A 17393-nucleotide genomic window follows, 5' to 3' on the forward strand; every position below is an offset into this window, starting at 1 on the left:
AGAACGGCCCATTGAGGAGAGGAAAGGGAAAAGAGGTGATGCAGAGCCTCCCCTCACAGGTGCAGGGGAAAATAAATCTTCAACAATACCCTTATAGGAATTTTTTAAAAACTTTCTTTTTACAAAATTATTAATAAGAACATACTCACATGGACAGACAGAGTCACAAAACTCCAAGGCTATCGTAGTTTTATAAGCCATAGCAAGTTACAATCATACAACCGAATTTGCATTTTTTTTAAACTTTCAGGGTTTTTGTATTTTAACAATATCCTTCACAAATAAGGACCGCTTTAATATACATAAATCAAATTCATATTCTACATTTATTATTGCTTAATATAAATAAATTAAATTCATATTCTTCTACATTTATTATTGCTGACTCCATAATAAATTCATGATTACAACGTGTCACTTCTTTCAGAAAAAAGGGAAACATGTAAAATACTAATATTTCTGGAAAAAAATACATTGATAAGTGTTGTTCTAGACTGTCACACAGTACATTTCTTTCGAAAATACGAGCTTTGGGGTACAGATTTAAAACGAGATGTATATTGATTTTCATATACATATGTATGCAATAACAGTCCAACACTTCTATTGGATAAAAGCACTGTGCATGCAATTACACTTTTCATCATAGATGGAGGATTATTGAGGGGAGCTACGTTTTTATCACAAACATCTCTCTCTCTCTCTCTCTCTCTCTCTCTCTCTCTCTCTCTCTCTCTCTCTCTCTCTCTCTCTCTCTCTCTCTCTCTCTCTCTCTTCCTTCATCATTTATTCTACGACTTGATGAAACTATCAAGCAGTCATTCAATAATACAGGTTGCTTCTTTACCTTCACGTACACTGAATAGTCTGTCATATTCCTAACTCATTCTCCTCTTTCCCCACACATCCCACAACACTAGGAATACCACCTTACAATCTTACTTAAATTGGCGACTACTCTAACTGTTCACTGTAGCTTTGTCCACATGACAAAGGTAAACATCTTTAGCTATATGGTAAGCAGCTCTTGCGAGAGAAGGTTAATGCGAAATCAAACTAATGTTCTCTAGTCTTGGAAAGCGTCATACCCTCTACGTAATATAGTCTTTCACTGCCTTAGGCTGTAGTTTTCTTTCTTGACGGTAGAACAAGAACACTTTCCTATCTATTTGCGCTTCCTCTTCTCTGTATAACGAGAGTTTTCCTTATTTTTTTTATTGATCTTCATTTTTAATCATCATTTTCAAAACTACACTGCTGTCCTTCTCTGTGTAGTTCCATGTTCATATTGTTCTTGATCTCAATCTCTTATTTCTATTTTATAACTTATAGTCTCTTTTATATACTGGTCTGATTTCCCTATTAAGTCCCTTGGGTTTATAACATTCTGTTGTTTCCACCTAGGGTTACAGCTTAACTTGTGTCATTGCTGTCATCTAGCACGGAATTACTGATTTTCTTCGGAACACAAAACGTAAAAGACTCCAAACCTGTTGATCACTGATATTGATGAATATTTAAAGATAGAATTTCTATCATAATTAACAAAGTAATAATTCAAGCCATTCAAAAGCATTCACTTGTCAACAAAAATGGCTGCACGTAGTCTTAAATTAGGATGTTTACTCATGAAATTGCTTTTAACCCTCTGGAAAGAGAAACCAACATAGCCTTCTTTACGAACTTCTTTCTCCTCTATTCAAATCTAGGGTCTTCTTCGCCTCAATCAGTTTTATTTTATATTTAGCGGTATTTATTCGATTCATGTGTATTCAGTCAAGATCTTTAACTGTCAGAACAAAGTTCAATTATGTCAAGTATGATTATCTTAAATTAACTTTAAAAAGAAGAAACGGTAGCTCTACAGGAATCAAATACAGAGGGAAAGGATCTCGAAAGAAATGATGCATGAGGAAAGGTGCTTTCTATAGTGAATATACTCTTGGGACAATAGAGAAAATATTTCTTTTTTTCTTTTTACTGTGGAAGATAGAGAAGAGGCAAAACTGAAAGGGGTTAGTGTAATTAATCGCTAACCAACTAAGGAGGTCGAATAAGGGGTTGAAGGATAAACCAATAGGAATTGATAATAATAATTCAAGTGAAATGTTATGGCACGGTGGTGATAGTAGTTTATAAGGAATGTATAAATGAGGGGAAGTTTTGAAGGTAAAGCTGCTGGAGGCAAGGGTGAAAATTACAAGGGTCAAAAGTGACTTCATTCAGCGGGAAGGTGCTTTTTAAGATTTGACTCTGAGTTTCATTGTTCTTCCATGGAACAAGTTAGCGATCGGTAACGACCGAAAACCAACACATATTTTAATACTTTATTTTGTGGTGCTACTGAAGGCAGCATCCTACTTTCAAAGAGTTGAAGAACTTCTAAGAAGGATCGATTTGCTGTGACTGAATATAATTCCTGAATATTTCCAAGCTTAAACCATTCACTGATCTCATATCATAAATCAAATTATAATTTTATATCGATTCAAAGAATAAATCAAAGTGCACACTTTCATTATTCTTGACCAACTTTCTTGTGAAAATTTAAACAGATTTACACGTATTTTCCAGTTATAAAAGTCTCTTTCTAAAACTTGAAACGGACAATCTTTCGAATCAATATAAGTAGTTGCCTTCATCTAATATCGAGGAAATTTCTAAGTGAATCTCTTACTCTTGTTTAAAAACAAACAAGTTTTCCTCTGCCGCAAAGGCAAAAAAAACTTGGTAAACGGAAGTGTTGCCTTTTTGCCTAATCGGACTTTCTGCCTGGGAAAATTACATTTTACTACTGCTCTCAAAACCGATCCCTAATAATCCAGTGAAGAACATTGATTATAGTACTTTCTATCCTGAGAGGAATCTTCTCATGATAAGATTATACAAAATACAACACTGATATATACTCTCTCTCTCTCTCTCTCTCTCTCTCTCTCTCTCTCTCTCTCTCTCTCTCTCTCTCTCTCTCTCATACACATGCATAAACAACCATTTACAGGATATATCTTAGAAAAAAAATTCTAACAAAAGGTGACATAGAAAAGATTCAACATAAATATGCATTTTATAAATATATTAATGTGTAGGTAGAGAAACTATTATCCTATAACCCCACAATAAATTCTGGAAAGAGGAATAAATCAAACATACTATGAATTATGAATAAACTACTACATGGGGTCATAAAGATTTCAGTCAAAAGAAACCGTATACTCCCATTCATTATCTATCGCCATTCATTTTTCAGATTTGACCTTTAATATCAACACGATGTTTTCCGAAAATTATCATCTTTAGAGAGTCACCTAATAATAATTTCCATCAAGTTTCTCCCGTAAAGCTTTCAGTCAGCTGCAACAAACATACGTGCACCTCAAGTAAAATTCACAGGAGACTAACAACAAATACTGAAATCATAGAAGAGGAATCTGCGAATATTTTCCTCCATAACAAAACAGCTCTAAGGCCAACACATTCCTGATTGACAGGTTTCATTTCGGGCTGGCAATGGCTGCATGTCTGACCCAAGCTGAAAATTCTTCTTACTCTGAATCTTAAATAACAAGAACCCCTGAAACAGTACGATACTAAGACAATCCATTTCAATTGTATTACGAAAATGCAAAAATATTTCCTCATTCATAATGAACAAGAATAAGTTCCAGCAATAAAGCTAAGATCCACATATTCCTCCCTTCATATAACTTGTGACGATCTCTTGGCCTTTAAACTTTTGCAGCATCTTAATTTTTATTCAGGAAACAGAAGGAACGAAAAAGAAAAGAGGGATAGACAGGTATAAAGAGATATGCATCCAACTACGGAGAGAGAGAGAGAGAGAGAGAGAGAGAGAGAGAGAGAGAGAGAGAGAGAGAGAGAGAGAGAGAGAGAGAGAGAGAATGCATTGTTCCCCGTATATATTACCATTTTCCTCAACACGGCATTTTAGCGCAAATTCCAAGTTCAATGGACAAAATTTTCAAATAAGAACCTGTAATTGAGAACACAAAAAGAGGAAAAATCATGGTAGTGCCTTTTCCTTGAAGTATCTATCTACTTTAGGTAGCCCATAACAGACCTCTAATTCACACGACAAAAACTGCAATAGGGTGGAAGTGTTTGTGCCAATCCCCTTGATTCCCCGTTCTTAAAAAGGACGGGAGGCGAAAAAGTTTGAATGTCACCTTTGACACTAAACTGCATACGAAGTGAGAAGGGTATTAAGACTGAGTTAAATATAGTCTTGCTGCTCTAAAGGTGGACACATTATGAATATTACATTCTGCTTTTGGCTGAAATACATAAGTATTACCAAGGACAATGCCGGTATTTAAATATCACTGAGAAATGGACCTACTCACGAAACAATTATTCCATCTGCATCATGGAAATAATTCAAGAAAAAAAAACTTCTACATATAAATTAATGTATATTAATGTATGCGTTTATATATATACATATATATATATATATATATATATATATATATATATATATATATATATATATATATAATATATATATATATATACATACATACATACACACACAATATCAATAAATAATATCAGTACACTCTCTCTCTCTCTCTCTCTCTCTCTCTCTCTCTCTCTCTCTCTCTCTCTCTCTCTCCAAAACTATTCACTTCCTCTCCAATAACAACTTGGCATAAACAACAAAGGGAGGGTAATCACATTTAAATCCTTTAGTCTTTGGCTTTCCATCCTATTGAAGACGACGAAACCCCGACCATCTAATAACCAATTAAACTCAATCACAGCAAATTTGGATTTTTACATTGAAGAATTGGATGAAAAAATAAATATGGCAAAACATCTCGATGTTTATTCCGTTTATATAATCTACTTGGCCACGAGCGCATATGCACACATTCAATCATTCCTTATAGCAATTCGACATGCCTACAAATCTTTTTCCGTAATTGCCTAGAGGTTAAGGAAGTGGGAAACCGAGTTACAGTATGAGAACAAAAAGTGTGCACACCTGGTAGCCGTTGGAAGTTGCAATGATTGTTAAGTAATGCTTACAGTGCGCCGCACGTGGTGGATTGATGGCAGTGGCCCCATACGAGAAACTTGAGCAATGGTAAGATACTTTTAAACATGTAAATAATTCTTCTCTCTCATATCTAGACTAGTGGCACGAACTACCAAAAAAGGGATTAAAAGCAATAAGTTATAACATTATGAATCTTCTGAAGCTGATTTGAAATAACTACTTTCTTCTGAGTATAGTAAGACAAGAAGAATTCATCGAATTTATCTTTGCAACGTGAAGGCGAGAGAGAGAGAGAGAGAGAGAGAGAGAGAGAGAGAGAGAGAGAGAGAGAGAGAGAGAGAGAGAGAGAAGTATTACCATCCACTACATTAACAATAATAAACTTACCATTTGAACGGAGCCACATTCAATAACTGGGGAAACATTGATCTTCTAAAACCTGATCCATTTACCTTCCACGTGAATAGCTTTGCAATGCTTAAAGTACAGATCGAAGGAGCAATGCAATAATCAAAGGCTAAAGAAACTGCAGTGACTACGTCTCAGCTTACAACGTAGGTAACTTGATCAAATACCGAGTGTTTAATATAATAAAATTCTGATGAATATTAATAGTTTTGTCTCTTGGGTGAAAAGGCTTTTTTATTCAAAGATGGCAATCATAATCGTGAGAGGCAGTAAGAAGTAATGCGTTTAAAAATATTGATTAATGCTGAATTAAAAAAAAAATGTCCATTTACGCATATAAACATACACTTTATGTGCACATAACTTTAAACATTTAAACATTATTTATAGTTCTGAACTATTTTCATGCTTGATGAAAATCTACAAAAAATCCATTGTCAACGCCTCCCGTTGTTTTTATTTCAATAGGAATTGTATTTGCGATTCCACCACCCAATGACGACGTGGAGTCTTTCCTTGGAAGTGATTTAGTGCCACGATCGAAATCATTGAACATTGTGTTCCATTTGTATTAGAGCCCGATAAACAACACATGTGTCTTTGCACAGAATTTGTAACTCCTAATACACGTCAAGACTATACACAGATAAATCTTGGAATAAGAATTTGGTCACGATGATCATCCTCCTCAAACTTCTTCCAGGCTTTTCTGTCTAATATTCCATCAGCCTTTCACAAAGTTTTAAAATGAATAAATTGAAAGTTTGATAATAGAGAGCGATTAAAGTACAGGCGTATAACAAGGACTAAAACTAATGAAAAGAGAAATCTCGACATCTAAGTTCCTGGAATGGTTAACCATTCCTAGAAACCACAGTCTAAAAACGCTTTCAATTCTTTGTTGATAAATCTATGGCAGCCTTATCTTATCAACGACTTGAAATTTCAGTAAACTTTATATTTTCTCTATAATAATGGATTATCTTCCAAAAATACAGTGGGGTGTCTCCTTGATTATTTGTCAACATACCTCGTATCTTTAAGTGCAACACGTGATTCTTCTGTTTTCTTACAGTTCTATCAACGATTTTTATCTATCCCGCTACGTCTATTGCCTCCTAAGAAATTAATCTCTCTCTCTCTCTCTCTCTCTCTCTCTCTCTCTCTCTCTCTCTCTCTCTCTTGGCGTTGCTAGTAAACGATATCGAGTCTTTCAAATAAATTTCTTTTTTATAACAGGATGCTTCAAAAGTCCTTATCGTGTAATATTTCATTAAAAAGTCAAAGTATTCTTTTTGTGTGAAATGATCTCTTGGCTCCAAGATATGACTTATCCCATCGGGTGACTTTTATGATAATCACAAAAATAGGATTGTTTCATGTATGACATATGGCAATGATAGGCTGCTTAATGGTTATTCACAGGCATGGGGAAAGGGACAGATCATGGAGATTCTTTACCCCATGATGGAACCTGGAGGGACCAGGCCATGTCTTTTAGTGACTTCTCAAAAGGATTGCAATATCATGTTTACCCAGCTTGTACTCGGGACTTTAATCATATTCATTCGTGGTCAAGTAGTGACTCTAGTAATAAGTTAGGTGTGACATCTCTGGAAGCCGAGCCGTATGGCACCCTATGGAAATTTGCACTTCCCAGGTACTTCATTAGAAAGGAAAATATTTTCCAGGGTAAATTTTGTGCCTGCTAACATGTAACAAAGGGTACTATTCTAGGATAGTATAAAAAGAGTTGTAGAGGTAATAATCTTCCATTCAATACAATAAAAACTCATCTATATGATGACTGCTCATGGATAACCGTAACCGGGAAAACCTCGATAATCCTCGACTTCAAAAGACGTGTAAAAATTCTCCTGGTGAATAACAAAATTCCTTTTAAGTTGAAATTTTCATACTGAAACTGTCCCTCAAAAACTTTCAATCCAAAAGAGAGACCGTTTGAAATTCCTATTCTGAATCAGTCCACCAAAAACTTTTAATGCAAAAGAAAGGCCCTAAGAAATTCTCATTCTGAGAAGGTCCTCCAAAAACTTTTTATTTAAAAGAGGGACCTTAGATATTCTCGTTCTGAAACGGTACCCCCAAAATTTTTCAATCTTAAAGATGGGGAACTTTGAAATTCTTGTTCTTAAATGGTCCCCTGAAAACTTTCAATCTAAAATAAAGGCCCTTTTAAATTCTATTCTGATAGCCATCCCTAAAAAAATTAATTCTCGTACTGAAAAGGTCCGCCAAAACCTATCAATCCAATAGAGAGGGACCTTTAAAATTCTCGTTCAGAAACAGTTCCCCAAAAACTTTCAGTCCGAAACGGAAACCTTTTAAATTCTCTTTCTGAAATGCCCCCCCCCAAAAAAAAAAAAATCCAAAAGAGAGGACCTTTTAACATTCTCGTTCTAAACACTCCCCAATAACTTTCAATCCAAAAGAGGTCCCTTTAAAATGTTCGTTTTGAAATGGTCTCCCAACACTTTCAATCAAAAGGTTAGGGGTTTTCAAATTGTCGTTCTGAAACAGTTCCACAAAACCTTTCAACCCAGAGAGAGAGAGAGAGAGAGAGAGAGAGAGAGAGAGAGAGAGAGAGAGAGAGACCTTTGAAATTCTTCTGAAACGATCCCCCTAAAACTATCAATGCAAAAGAAATGGCCTTTTCATATTCTCGTTCTGAAATGGTTACCCAAAAACTTTCAATCCAAAAGATAGGGACCTTTAAAATTTTCCTTCTGAAACACTTCCATAAAAGCTTACAATCCAAAAGAGACCGGCCTTTGAAATTCGCATTCCGAAATGGTCCCTAATAAAAAAAACTTTCAATCCAAAAGAGAGGCCCTTTGAAATTCTCGTTCTAAAATGGTCCCAAAAAAACTTTCAGTCCAAAAGAGAGAGCCTTTTCAAATTTTTAATTTGAAATTGTCCCCCCAAAATCTTTCAATGCAAAACAGAGGTTCTTTGAAATTCTTATTTTGAATTGGCCCATCAAAAGCTTTCAATCCCAAAGAGTTAGAAATTCTCATTCTAAAATTATCCCCACCTTCAAATCTTTCAATCCAAGGAGAGGGTCCTTAGATATTATCGTTCTGAAACGGTACCCTAAAATCTTCAAAAAAAAAAAAAAAAGGGGGGGGGGGAGGGGACCTTTGAAATTCCCATTCTGAAATGATCCCCCGAAAACTTTTAATCCAAAATAAAAGGGCCTTAGAAATTCTATTCTAAAACTGGCACCCCCCCCCCCCACAAAAAAAATGAACCAAAGAGGGCCTTTGATGTTTTCGTTCTGAAACGGTCCACCAAATACTTCCTATCCAAAAGAGAGCTTACTTTGAAATTCTCGTTCTGAAACGGTCTCCCAAAACCTTTCAATCCGAAAGAGAGGGCCCCCCTGAAATTATCACTCTAAAACAGTCCCCCGCCCCCCCCAAAAAAAAAAGCTTTCAATCCAAAAGAGAAGTCCTTTTAAAATTCTCGTTCTAAAACGGTTCACCAAACACTTTCTATCCAAAACTGAGGGTTTTTAAATTGTTCTGAATAAACCCACAAAAACTTTCAACCCAAAAGAGAGAGAGAGTCCTTTGAAATTCTCGTTCTGAAACGATTTCACTAAAGCTATCAATCCAAAATAGAGGGCCTTTTCAGTTCTCGTTTTTAAATGGTTCCCCCAAAAAAATCAACCCAAAAGAAAGGAACCTTAGAAATTTTCCTTCTGAAACGGTCCCACAGAAACTTTAACCAATAGACTGGTTTTTTAAATTCTCATTCTGAAAAGGTCCCCTAAAAACCTTTAATCCAAAAGAGAGGGAATTTAAAATTTTCATTTTGAAATTGTCCCCAAAAAACTTTCAACCCAAAAGAGACGTATTTTGAAATTCGTATTCAGAATCGATCTACCAAGAACTTTCAATACAAAAGGAAGGCCCCTAGAAATTCTCATTCTGAAATGGTCCCCCCCAAACTTTCAATCCAACAGAGAGGCCCTGAGAAATTCTCATTCTAAAATCATCCACTCTCTCAAAATTTTCAATCCAAAAGAGAGGCCATTGGAAATTCTTATTCTAAAACTATCCATACCCCAAAAATTTTCAATCCAAAATAAAAGATCTTTTCAAATTTTATTCTGAAACACCCATCAAAAAAATCAATACAAAAAAGATGTCTTTTGATATTCTCGATCTGAAACGGTTCGCCAAATACTTCCAATACAAAAGAGAGGTCTCTTTGAAATTCTCGTTTTGAAACGGTCTCCCGAAACTTTTCAATCCGAAAGAGAGGGCACTTTGAAATTCTCGTTCTGAAAAGGTCCCCAAATAATTTGAAACCAAAATAGGGGGCCTTTTGAAATACTCGTTCGGAAAAAATCCTCAAAAGCATTCAATCCAAATGACAGGGCCCTTTCAGATTCTCTTAAAACGGTCCTCCAAAAGATTTCAATTCAAATGAGAGGTTTCTTTAAAAGTTTCGTTCTGAAAAGGTTCCCCAAACACTTTTAATCCAAAAGTGAGGGTTTTTTTAAATTCTTGTTCTGAAACATTGCCACAAAAACTTTCAACCCAAAAGAGAGAGAGCCCTTTGAAATTCTCGTTTTGAAACGATCCTCCTAAAACTATCAATCCAAAAGAGTGGGCCTTTTCAGTTCTCGTTCTAAAATGGTTCCCCAAAAACTTTCAATCCAAAGGAGAGAAACCTTTGAAATTTTCCTTCTGAAACGGTCCCACAAAAATTTTCTATCCAAAAGAGACCCAGCTTTGAAATTCTCGTTCTGAAACGGTCCCCCGAAAACTTTTAATCCAATATAGAAGGTGCTTTGAAATTCTATTCTGAAACGTCCAACCCCCACCACCCCCAATGAAAAAAAAATTAAAAAAGAGGGCCTTTCAAATGATCGTTCTGTAACGATCCACCAAATACTTCAAATACAAAAGAGAGGGCCCTTTGAAATTCTCGTTCTGAAACGGCACCTCAAAACGAGAATTTCAGAGACCGCTCTTTTGTATTGGAAGTATTAGGCGAACCTTTTCAGAACGAAAATATCAACCCTCAAAAACTTTCAATCCAAAAAAGAGGAACCTTTGAAATTTTCCTTCTGAAACGGTCCCACGAAAAATTTCTATCCAAATGAGAGGTACCTTTGAAATTCTTGTTCAGAAACGGTCTCCTCAAAATTTTCAATCCGAACGTTAGGGCCCTTTGAAATTCTAGTTCTGAAAAAGTCCCCCCAAAATTAGTGGGCCCTTTGAAATTTTCATTCTAAGACATTCTTCCAAAAGTTTTCCATCCAAAATAGATGTCCCATTAAGATTTTCGTTCTGAAACGGTCCCCCAAATAATTTCAATCCAAAAGTGAGGCTCGTTTTGAAACGACCCCCCTATAACTATCAAACCAAAAGAGAAGGCTTTTTCAAATTCTCGTTCTAAAATGGTCCCAATCCAAAAGAGAGGGATCTTTGAAATTTTCCTTCTAAAAACGTACCCACAAAAACTTCCTATAAAAAAGAGACCGGGCTTTGAAATTCTTGTTCTAGAATGGTTCCAAAAAAACTTTCAAATCAAAAGAAAGACCCATTGAAATTCTTGTTCTGAAACGGTCCTTAAAAAAGCTTTCCATGCAAAGGAGAGTGCCATTTCAAATTTTCATTTTGAAATTGTCCCCAAACACTTTCAATCCTAAAGAGAGGGCCCTTTGAAATTCTCGTTCTGAAATGGTCCCCAAAACATTTTCAATACAAAATAGAGGGCCTCTTGAAATTCTTGTTAAAAATGGTCCCCTAAAAACTTTCAATCTAAAGGTGAGGGATTTTGAAATTGTCATTCTGATACGGTCCTCAAACATTTCCACTCCAAAAGAGAAGGCCCTTTGAAATTCTCGTTCTGAAATAGTCCTAAAAACCATTCAACACAAAAGAGAGAGTCCTCTGGAATTCTCGTTCTGAAACGATACCCCTAAAACTATCAATCCAAAAGAGACGACCTTTTCAAATTATCGTTCTAAAATCGTCCCCATAAATATTTCAATCCAAAAGAGAGGGTCTTCTGAAATTCTCTCTCTGAAACGATCCCCCAAAAATTTCAATCCAAAAAGAGAGGGACCTTTGAAAATTTCCTTCTGAAACTATCCAACAAAAATGTTCTACTCAATAGAGGGGGGCCATTTTAATTCTCATTTTGAAATTCTGTCCCAAACATTTCAATTCAAAAAAAGGGCATTTAAAATTCTCGTACTGATATAGTCCCCGGAAAACTCAATCCCAAAGGGAGCGCCCTTTGAAATTCCCGTAATGAAACAGGCCCCAAAAGCTTTCAATCCAAAAGAATGGGATTTATTATATTCTCATTCTGAAATGGTTCCCCGAAACTTTCAATCCAATAGAGAGAGGGACCTTTGAAATTCTGGTTCAGAGACCATCCCCCTCCAAAAAAAAAAAAATCAATCCGATTCAAAAGGTAGAGACTTATGAAATTATCTTTCTAAGATGGTCCTCCAAAATCTTTCAATCCAAAAGAGAGGAACTTTTGAAATTCTCATTCTGAAACGGTCCGCATAAAACTTTCAAAAGATAGGGCCCTTTTTATATTCTTGTTTTGAAACACACACCCCAATGTTTTCCATCCAAAAAAGAGGGCCTTTAAAATTTTTCGTTCTGAAATGGTCCCTCAAAAACTTCCAATCCAAAAGAGGGGACTCTTTGAAATTTTCGTTCTGAAATGGGCCCATAAACTCTCCATCCAAAAGAGAGGGATCATTGAAATTCTCGTTCTGAGATGGTCCCCCAAAAAACTTTCAATCCAAGAGAGATTGCCCTTTCAAATTTTCATACGGAAAGAGTCCTAAAAAAAAACTTTCAATGCAAAGGAGAGGGCCATTATAGATTCTCGTCCTGAAACGGTTCCCCAAAAGGTTTCAATCCATAAGAGAAAGCTCTTTCAAATTTTCAATCTGAAATGGTCCTCAAATACCTTTCAATCCATTAGACTCTCGTTTAGCAACGGCCACCAAAAACTTTCAATCTGAAAGAGAAGTCTCTTTGAAATTTTCTTTCTGAAATGGTCTCAAAAAAAAAAAAAAAAAAAAAAAAAAAAAAAACTTTCAGTCCAAAAGAGAGGGCCCTTTGAATTCTCGTTCAGAAATGGTCTCCCCAAAACTTTCAAGACAAATGGTGGGCCCTTTGAAATTGTTTTTCTGGAACGGACCCTCAAAAATGTTCTATCCAAAAGAGAAGACACTTAGAAATTTTCGTTATGAAAGGGACCCCCAAAAAATTTTCAATCCAGACTAGAGAGCACTTAGAAATTCTTGTTCTAAAAAGCACCGCAAACATTTTCTGAAATACATCTACAGTATATCTATTAAATTTTTGTTTAAAGAGTACAAATATATTAAAAACGGAATCTTCATAATGAAACCACCCTCCTCGCAAATTTGGATACTCCAGCAAACTATAACAAATCTACTGGATATTGTCGGCTGGTAATTAAATTTCAACACTTGCTGTCGAAGGCAATCGAGAAAAATACCCTAATGCCAAATTCAATTCAATTACCAGATATTTTTTCTGAAAGGAAAAAGAACACATTTCCAAATTTTCAATATCTTTGACATAAAAGACACAAGTTTAAGGTAAAGACCAAAAAATATTAATAATCGACTAATAGCGCAGCTATCTTTTTGGACAAGGATGTTACTAGTCCATTTCAAATAAACAATGTTTAAACTTTTATTGTTTACGTATGGAAACCAATTTCTCATATACTTAAAATGTTATAATATAATAATAGGTAAGGAAGATATGCGTACATAAAAGTGTTGCAGACTTTTTTCTTTTTTAACCAAACATAAGAGAGATTTATCTTGAATTCACAACAGTCCGTTATGGACCCAGAAATTTCTGGGTGTTAATGAGAATGAACATTAAGGTCTGATGCGTTACAATACTGTCATAATACTGGCACTTCTTATTTCCCTACATATTTCTTATAATTTTCCGTGTCGATTTTCCACGAAAAAAAAGGAATGGGTTCATTCCTCCCGCAACTCATAAAACGTGACCTCGTTGTTAATTAAGCTTCCACGGCCTTGCAACTATTTAATACCGTACGCAATACTGGCATTACGTCGATCCACCTACATAGCTCTCTCTCTCTCTCTCTCTCTCTCTCTCTCTCTCTCTCTCTCTCTCTCTCTCTCTCTCTCTCTCTCTCTCTCTCTCAATTTCCAACAGTATATTCTCTCGACTATCTTTAAACAACCAGTCAACTCCAAACATTTCAAAACCACATTCTAACTTCCGTTAATTAACTACCACAAGGCCCCAGAATAATGTAATGTTTTATAGTAAGTCGCTTATCGTTAAGAGAATTTACCTCAATTCTAAACATGATATTTCTAAACAGATTTTTAAAAAGTAAGTATAAGAAAACGAAAAACCTTCGCCTATTACGTTAATGTAAGGTGACTTGATTTGGAAAAAGAGCCAAATATTTTCCTTATGTGCATTAAAAACTATTAATATTAATCAAATTACCAGAAATTTTCAACGAATTCTATACATACATCAATGAGAAGCAATTTTTTTCTTAATTTAAGGAATAACATAATTCAAATGTTTACAGTACTAAAATACCATGAAAAGCGGAGAGTAGACTTCGAAGGTCAATGCTTATACACTGTAAATACAAATATCTTTCTCAAAAATCAGATAAAAAGGAATATGCTTTTTCAAGTTTAGAAAAACTGATGAAAATTTCTAATGCATTTTAGATCACACTACAAGTGAGGATTCAGTACAGATAAATACATACAGTATGTGTATTATACCCGATTCTGTTCACTCTTAATTATTATCTTATTATTATCTTATTATCGTATTTTGTCACATCTTTTGTAGAAAATTGTATAACTCATTTATTGATTTGCACGAAAATGGCCTACCCGTTTTTGGTTATTCCTCGATTAGACATAAATCTCGTTTTATACTTTATATACGACTTATTTGGTTCAACGTTTTTACAGATATTTATATATTCCATAAATTTCATTCGTCACTTATATAGAGTTTATTTGCTATTTCCTTTCCTCACTGGGCTATTTTCCCTGTTGGAGCACTTAAGCTTGTACCATTCTGCTTTTCCAAACAGAGTTGTCGTTTGGTTAATAATAATAATAATAATAATAATAATAATAATAATAATAATAATAATAATAATTCATTTACTTTTATCATCTGGGTTCCGTTTCTTGACTTCCTCTGGGTTTATCATAGAACTGGTGGTTTGTAAGACCAGAAAATAAAATTATTTGTAAATTCTCAAATCTATAAAAAAAAGAAAGTTAAGCAGCATTACTTAAAAGATGTGTTTCTTTACACTCTTAAACATTTAAAAACATTATTAACTAAAAATAATTTTTCCCGACCACAAGGTTTACAGTGTACCCACTGGATCCTCGCTGTAGTTCTTCTTTGCAACTCACTTACTCCACATAATTATATTACTTGGCAAACAAATTTCCCGAAAGCGTCTACCATCTCCCTTTTGTCAAATCTACAACTCATTTATACATTATAACTTTAACTTCCTTAAACCATTTTATATTAAATTTACACCTAGAGTTGAGTATTTTACAGTGTAAGCATCTCTTCTTTCGTTTCAACACCAGTAATATCTATATCTAAAACTTCAAGTCAAACTCACCCATTCTTCCACCTGTCATACGGTGATTCTTATCTCATCCATCCTGTCTCCCACCCATCAAAAACATTTGCTCTTTAATATTAACTTTCAAATTATCTTCCCAAAACCCTTTTAATTGTTTCGTCAGTCAGATGCACCTTGTGTGTCTAACACACTGTTCAGTAGACTCCCGCAACATTTGATGCTTCAAAAAAGTATCCAGATAGCTCATAAGCAGCACATTAATATATCTGATCACAAACTTTCATCTTATTCTACAGACTTGCACCTACTGTACATCCAGAACTCATTCCCGTGGGTCTCGCATCAGCCTATCATTTGACAAAGAGGACGTACACCCACTTAAAAGAGACACGTTTGACACCAAATTAGTCATATTCTACTGTTTATTATCTTTGATTAAGATTGTAACCAAACTGAAATTTCATTAGTGCTCGTAAGGTACAATTATAAATGAAAAATACACCAGTTATTATGAACTATATCAATATACATCAACACATTATATAGGCCAGTTGTTCGCTTAACATAATTACCAAAATATTCAGGAGACCTCCCAGCATCCACTTTATCACAAAAAAAAGAACTTGGAAACAATACCACAAAATCTGGAATAGGCATTGTCAAACAATCTTAAAATATTCTAGATAATTTCAAATAATTTATCTTAAGCATTTTATTTGCCAAATTATTTTATATTTAATTCTACAGAGCACTACACTACTACTGCTGTTAATACCAAGCAATACTTATTAGGATACTTTTTATTAAAGATGCTACTAATTAATTTATTTTAAAAATTCACGCCTACTATTTATAAATCCAATAAGGGTCTTTGAAGATGAAGATAAATCGACAAATTACCAATACTTCTAGGTGGAATGGGGAGGAGTTAAGCTTAATCTAGGTCATTCAAATGGTGGATACAAAATGCGCCCTTAGTGCCTCAAACGGTACTCTGCAAGGTTTTCGAGTAGGCTTTCTCTTTAACGCAAGAGCTAACTGACATCTTAGAGGGGATACACACCTTCAGATATACCTGTGGATATTTACGTGAATAGGACCGAGTGACTCTTATATTGGAATTAAAGAGAGAAAAAAAAAGTTTTGTGCGAGGACACTTAACTAACTTCGCACTTCTGATTCGGTAATTGTTTACAACACCACGCTCTCCATTTACTCCAAAATAATGCAACCCTGCAGTTCTCATCTTCTTGCACAGTAATTAGGTGGTTATTTAAATTCTGGGAAAGCAATAATTAGCAAAACATGTTGAGGAAGGGGGAAGGGGTTATAAAAAGAAAATAACTCGCTTTCCTCACCAAACGACTTAGAACTGACATGTCAACATAGTCAACCAAACAGAATTCGTGATGCCAGCGCACATAAACAGAAGTTCGTGATGCCAGCGTAATTTGATATACTGTATATTCAAAATATACTTAATCAAAAATTGAGTGATTACTCAAAAGTGTCACTATTTGTAAATTGCATATTTTATGGACACTTTTGAGTAAATTAATCCATTTTTAATTAAGTATATTTTGAATATACAGTATATCAAATGTACGCTGGCATCACGAACTTCTGTTTATGTACGCTGGCATCACGAATTCTGTTTGGTTGACTATGTTGACATGTTAGTTCCAAATCGTTTGGTGAGGAAAGCGAGTTATTTTCTTTTTATAACACCTTCCCCCTTCCTCAACATATTTTGCTAAGTATTGCTTTCCCAGAATTTAAATAACCACCTAATTACTGTGCAAGAAGATGAGAACTGCAGGGTTGCATTATTTTGGAGTAAATGGAGAGCGTGGTGTTGTAAACAATTACCACAGATTCTGGACAGGTATAGTTAATTCGGGATATCTTTCGGCATACTGAAGGGTGTAACAACCCTTACTAAGGTGGTTGGTAGAAACTGTCGGTACGGTGAAAGGACGAATAAAATCCAAGACTAGCAATGAGAAGAGAGACGGAAAGAGAAAACTCACTTTTGCATTTCATTCCCTGGTTCTTGACGCCATGCATCATGGAACCGCAGTGGTCGCAGAAGGTAGGAGTGGTGTAACTAGTTTCCTCCCATTGGTGGTTAAGATGATCCGTTTGCTGTCTCCCACCAAAATTCATTTCGAAATCGGTTCGTTTTTTGTGTATGGACATTCGTTGTATGTGAAATGAGTATGATACGCAATAGTATATTTATAGGAGCGCATTCCAAGTAGGGAGTTATGAGTGCGCGCACATACACAAAAAA

At 35.1% G+C, this 17393-nt stretch overlaps 1 protein-coding gene across 5 annotated transcripts in view; it reads right to left on the reverse strand.

The window, feature by feature from the left end:
- LOC137654607 (protein kinase C, brain isozyme-like) overlaps nucleotides 1-17393 on the reverse strand; it is an 854153-nt gene that overhangs the window by 209116 nt on the left and 627644 nt on the right. For 3 of the 5 annotated variants that reach the window (XM_068388394.1, XM_068388393.1, XM_068388391.1), the window contains exon 4: nucleotides 17131-17245. The exons of the other annotated variants lie outside the window; for them this stretch is intronic. In XM_068388394.1, coding sequence (XP_068244495.1) covers nucleotides 17131-17245 — 115 coding nt within the window. The remainder of the gene's footprint in view (nucleotides 1-17130; nucleotides 17246-17393) is intronic. 5 annotated transcript variants of the gene reach the window in all.

This window comes from Palaemon carinicauda, chromosome 15 (assembly GCF_036898095.1).
Source record: "Palaemon carinicauda isolate YSFRI2023 chromosome 15, ASM3689809v2, whole genome shotgun sequence".
NCBI classification, from domain to species: domain Eukaryota; kingdom Metazoa; phylum Arthropoda; class Malacostraca; order Decapoda; family Palaemonidae; genus Palaemon; species Palaemon carinicauda.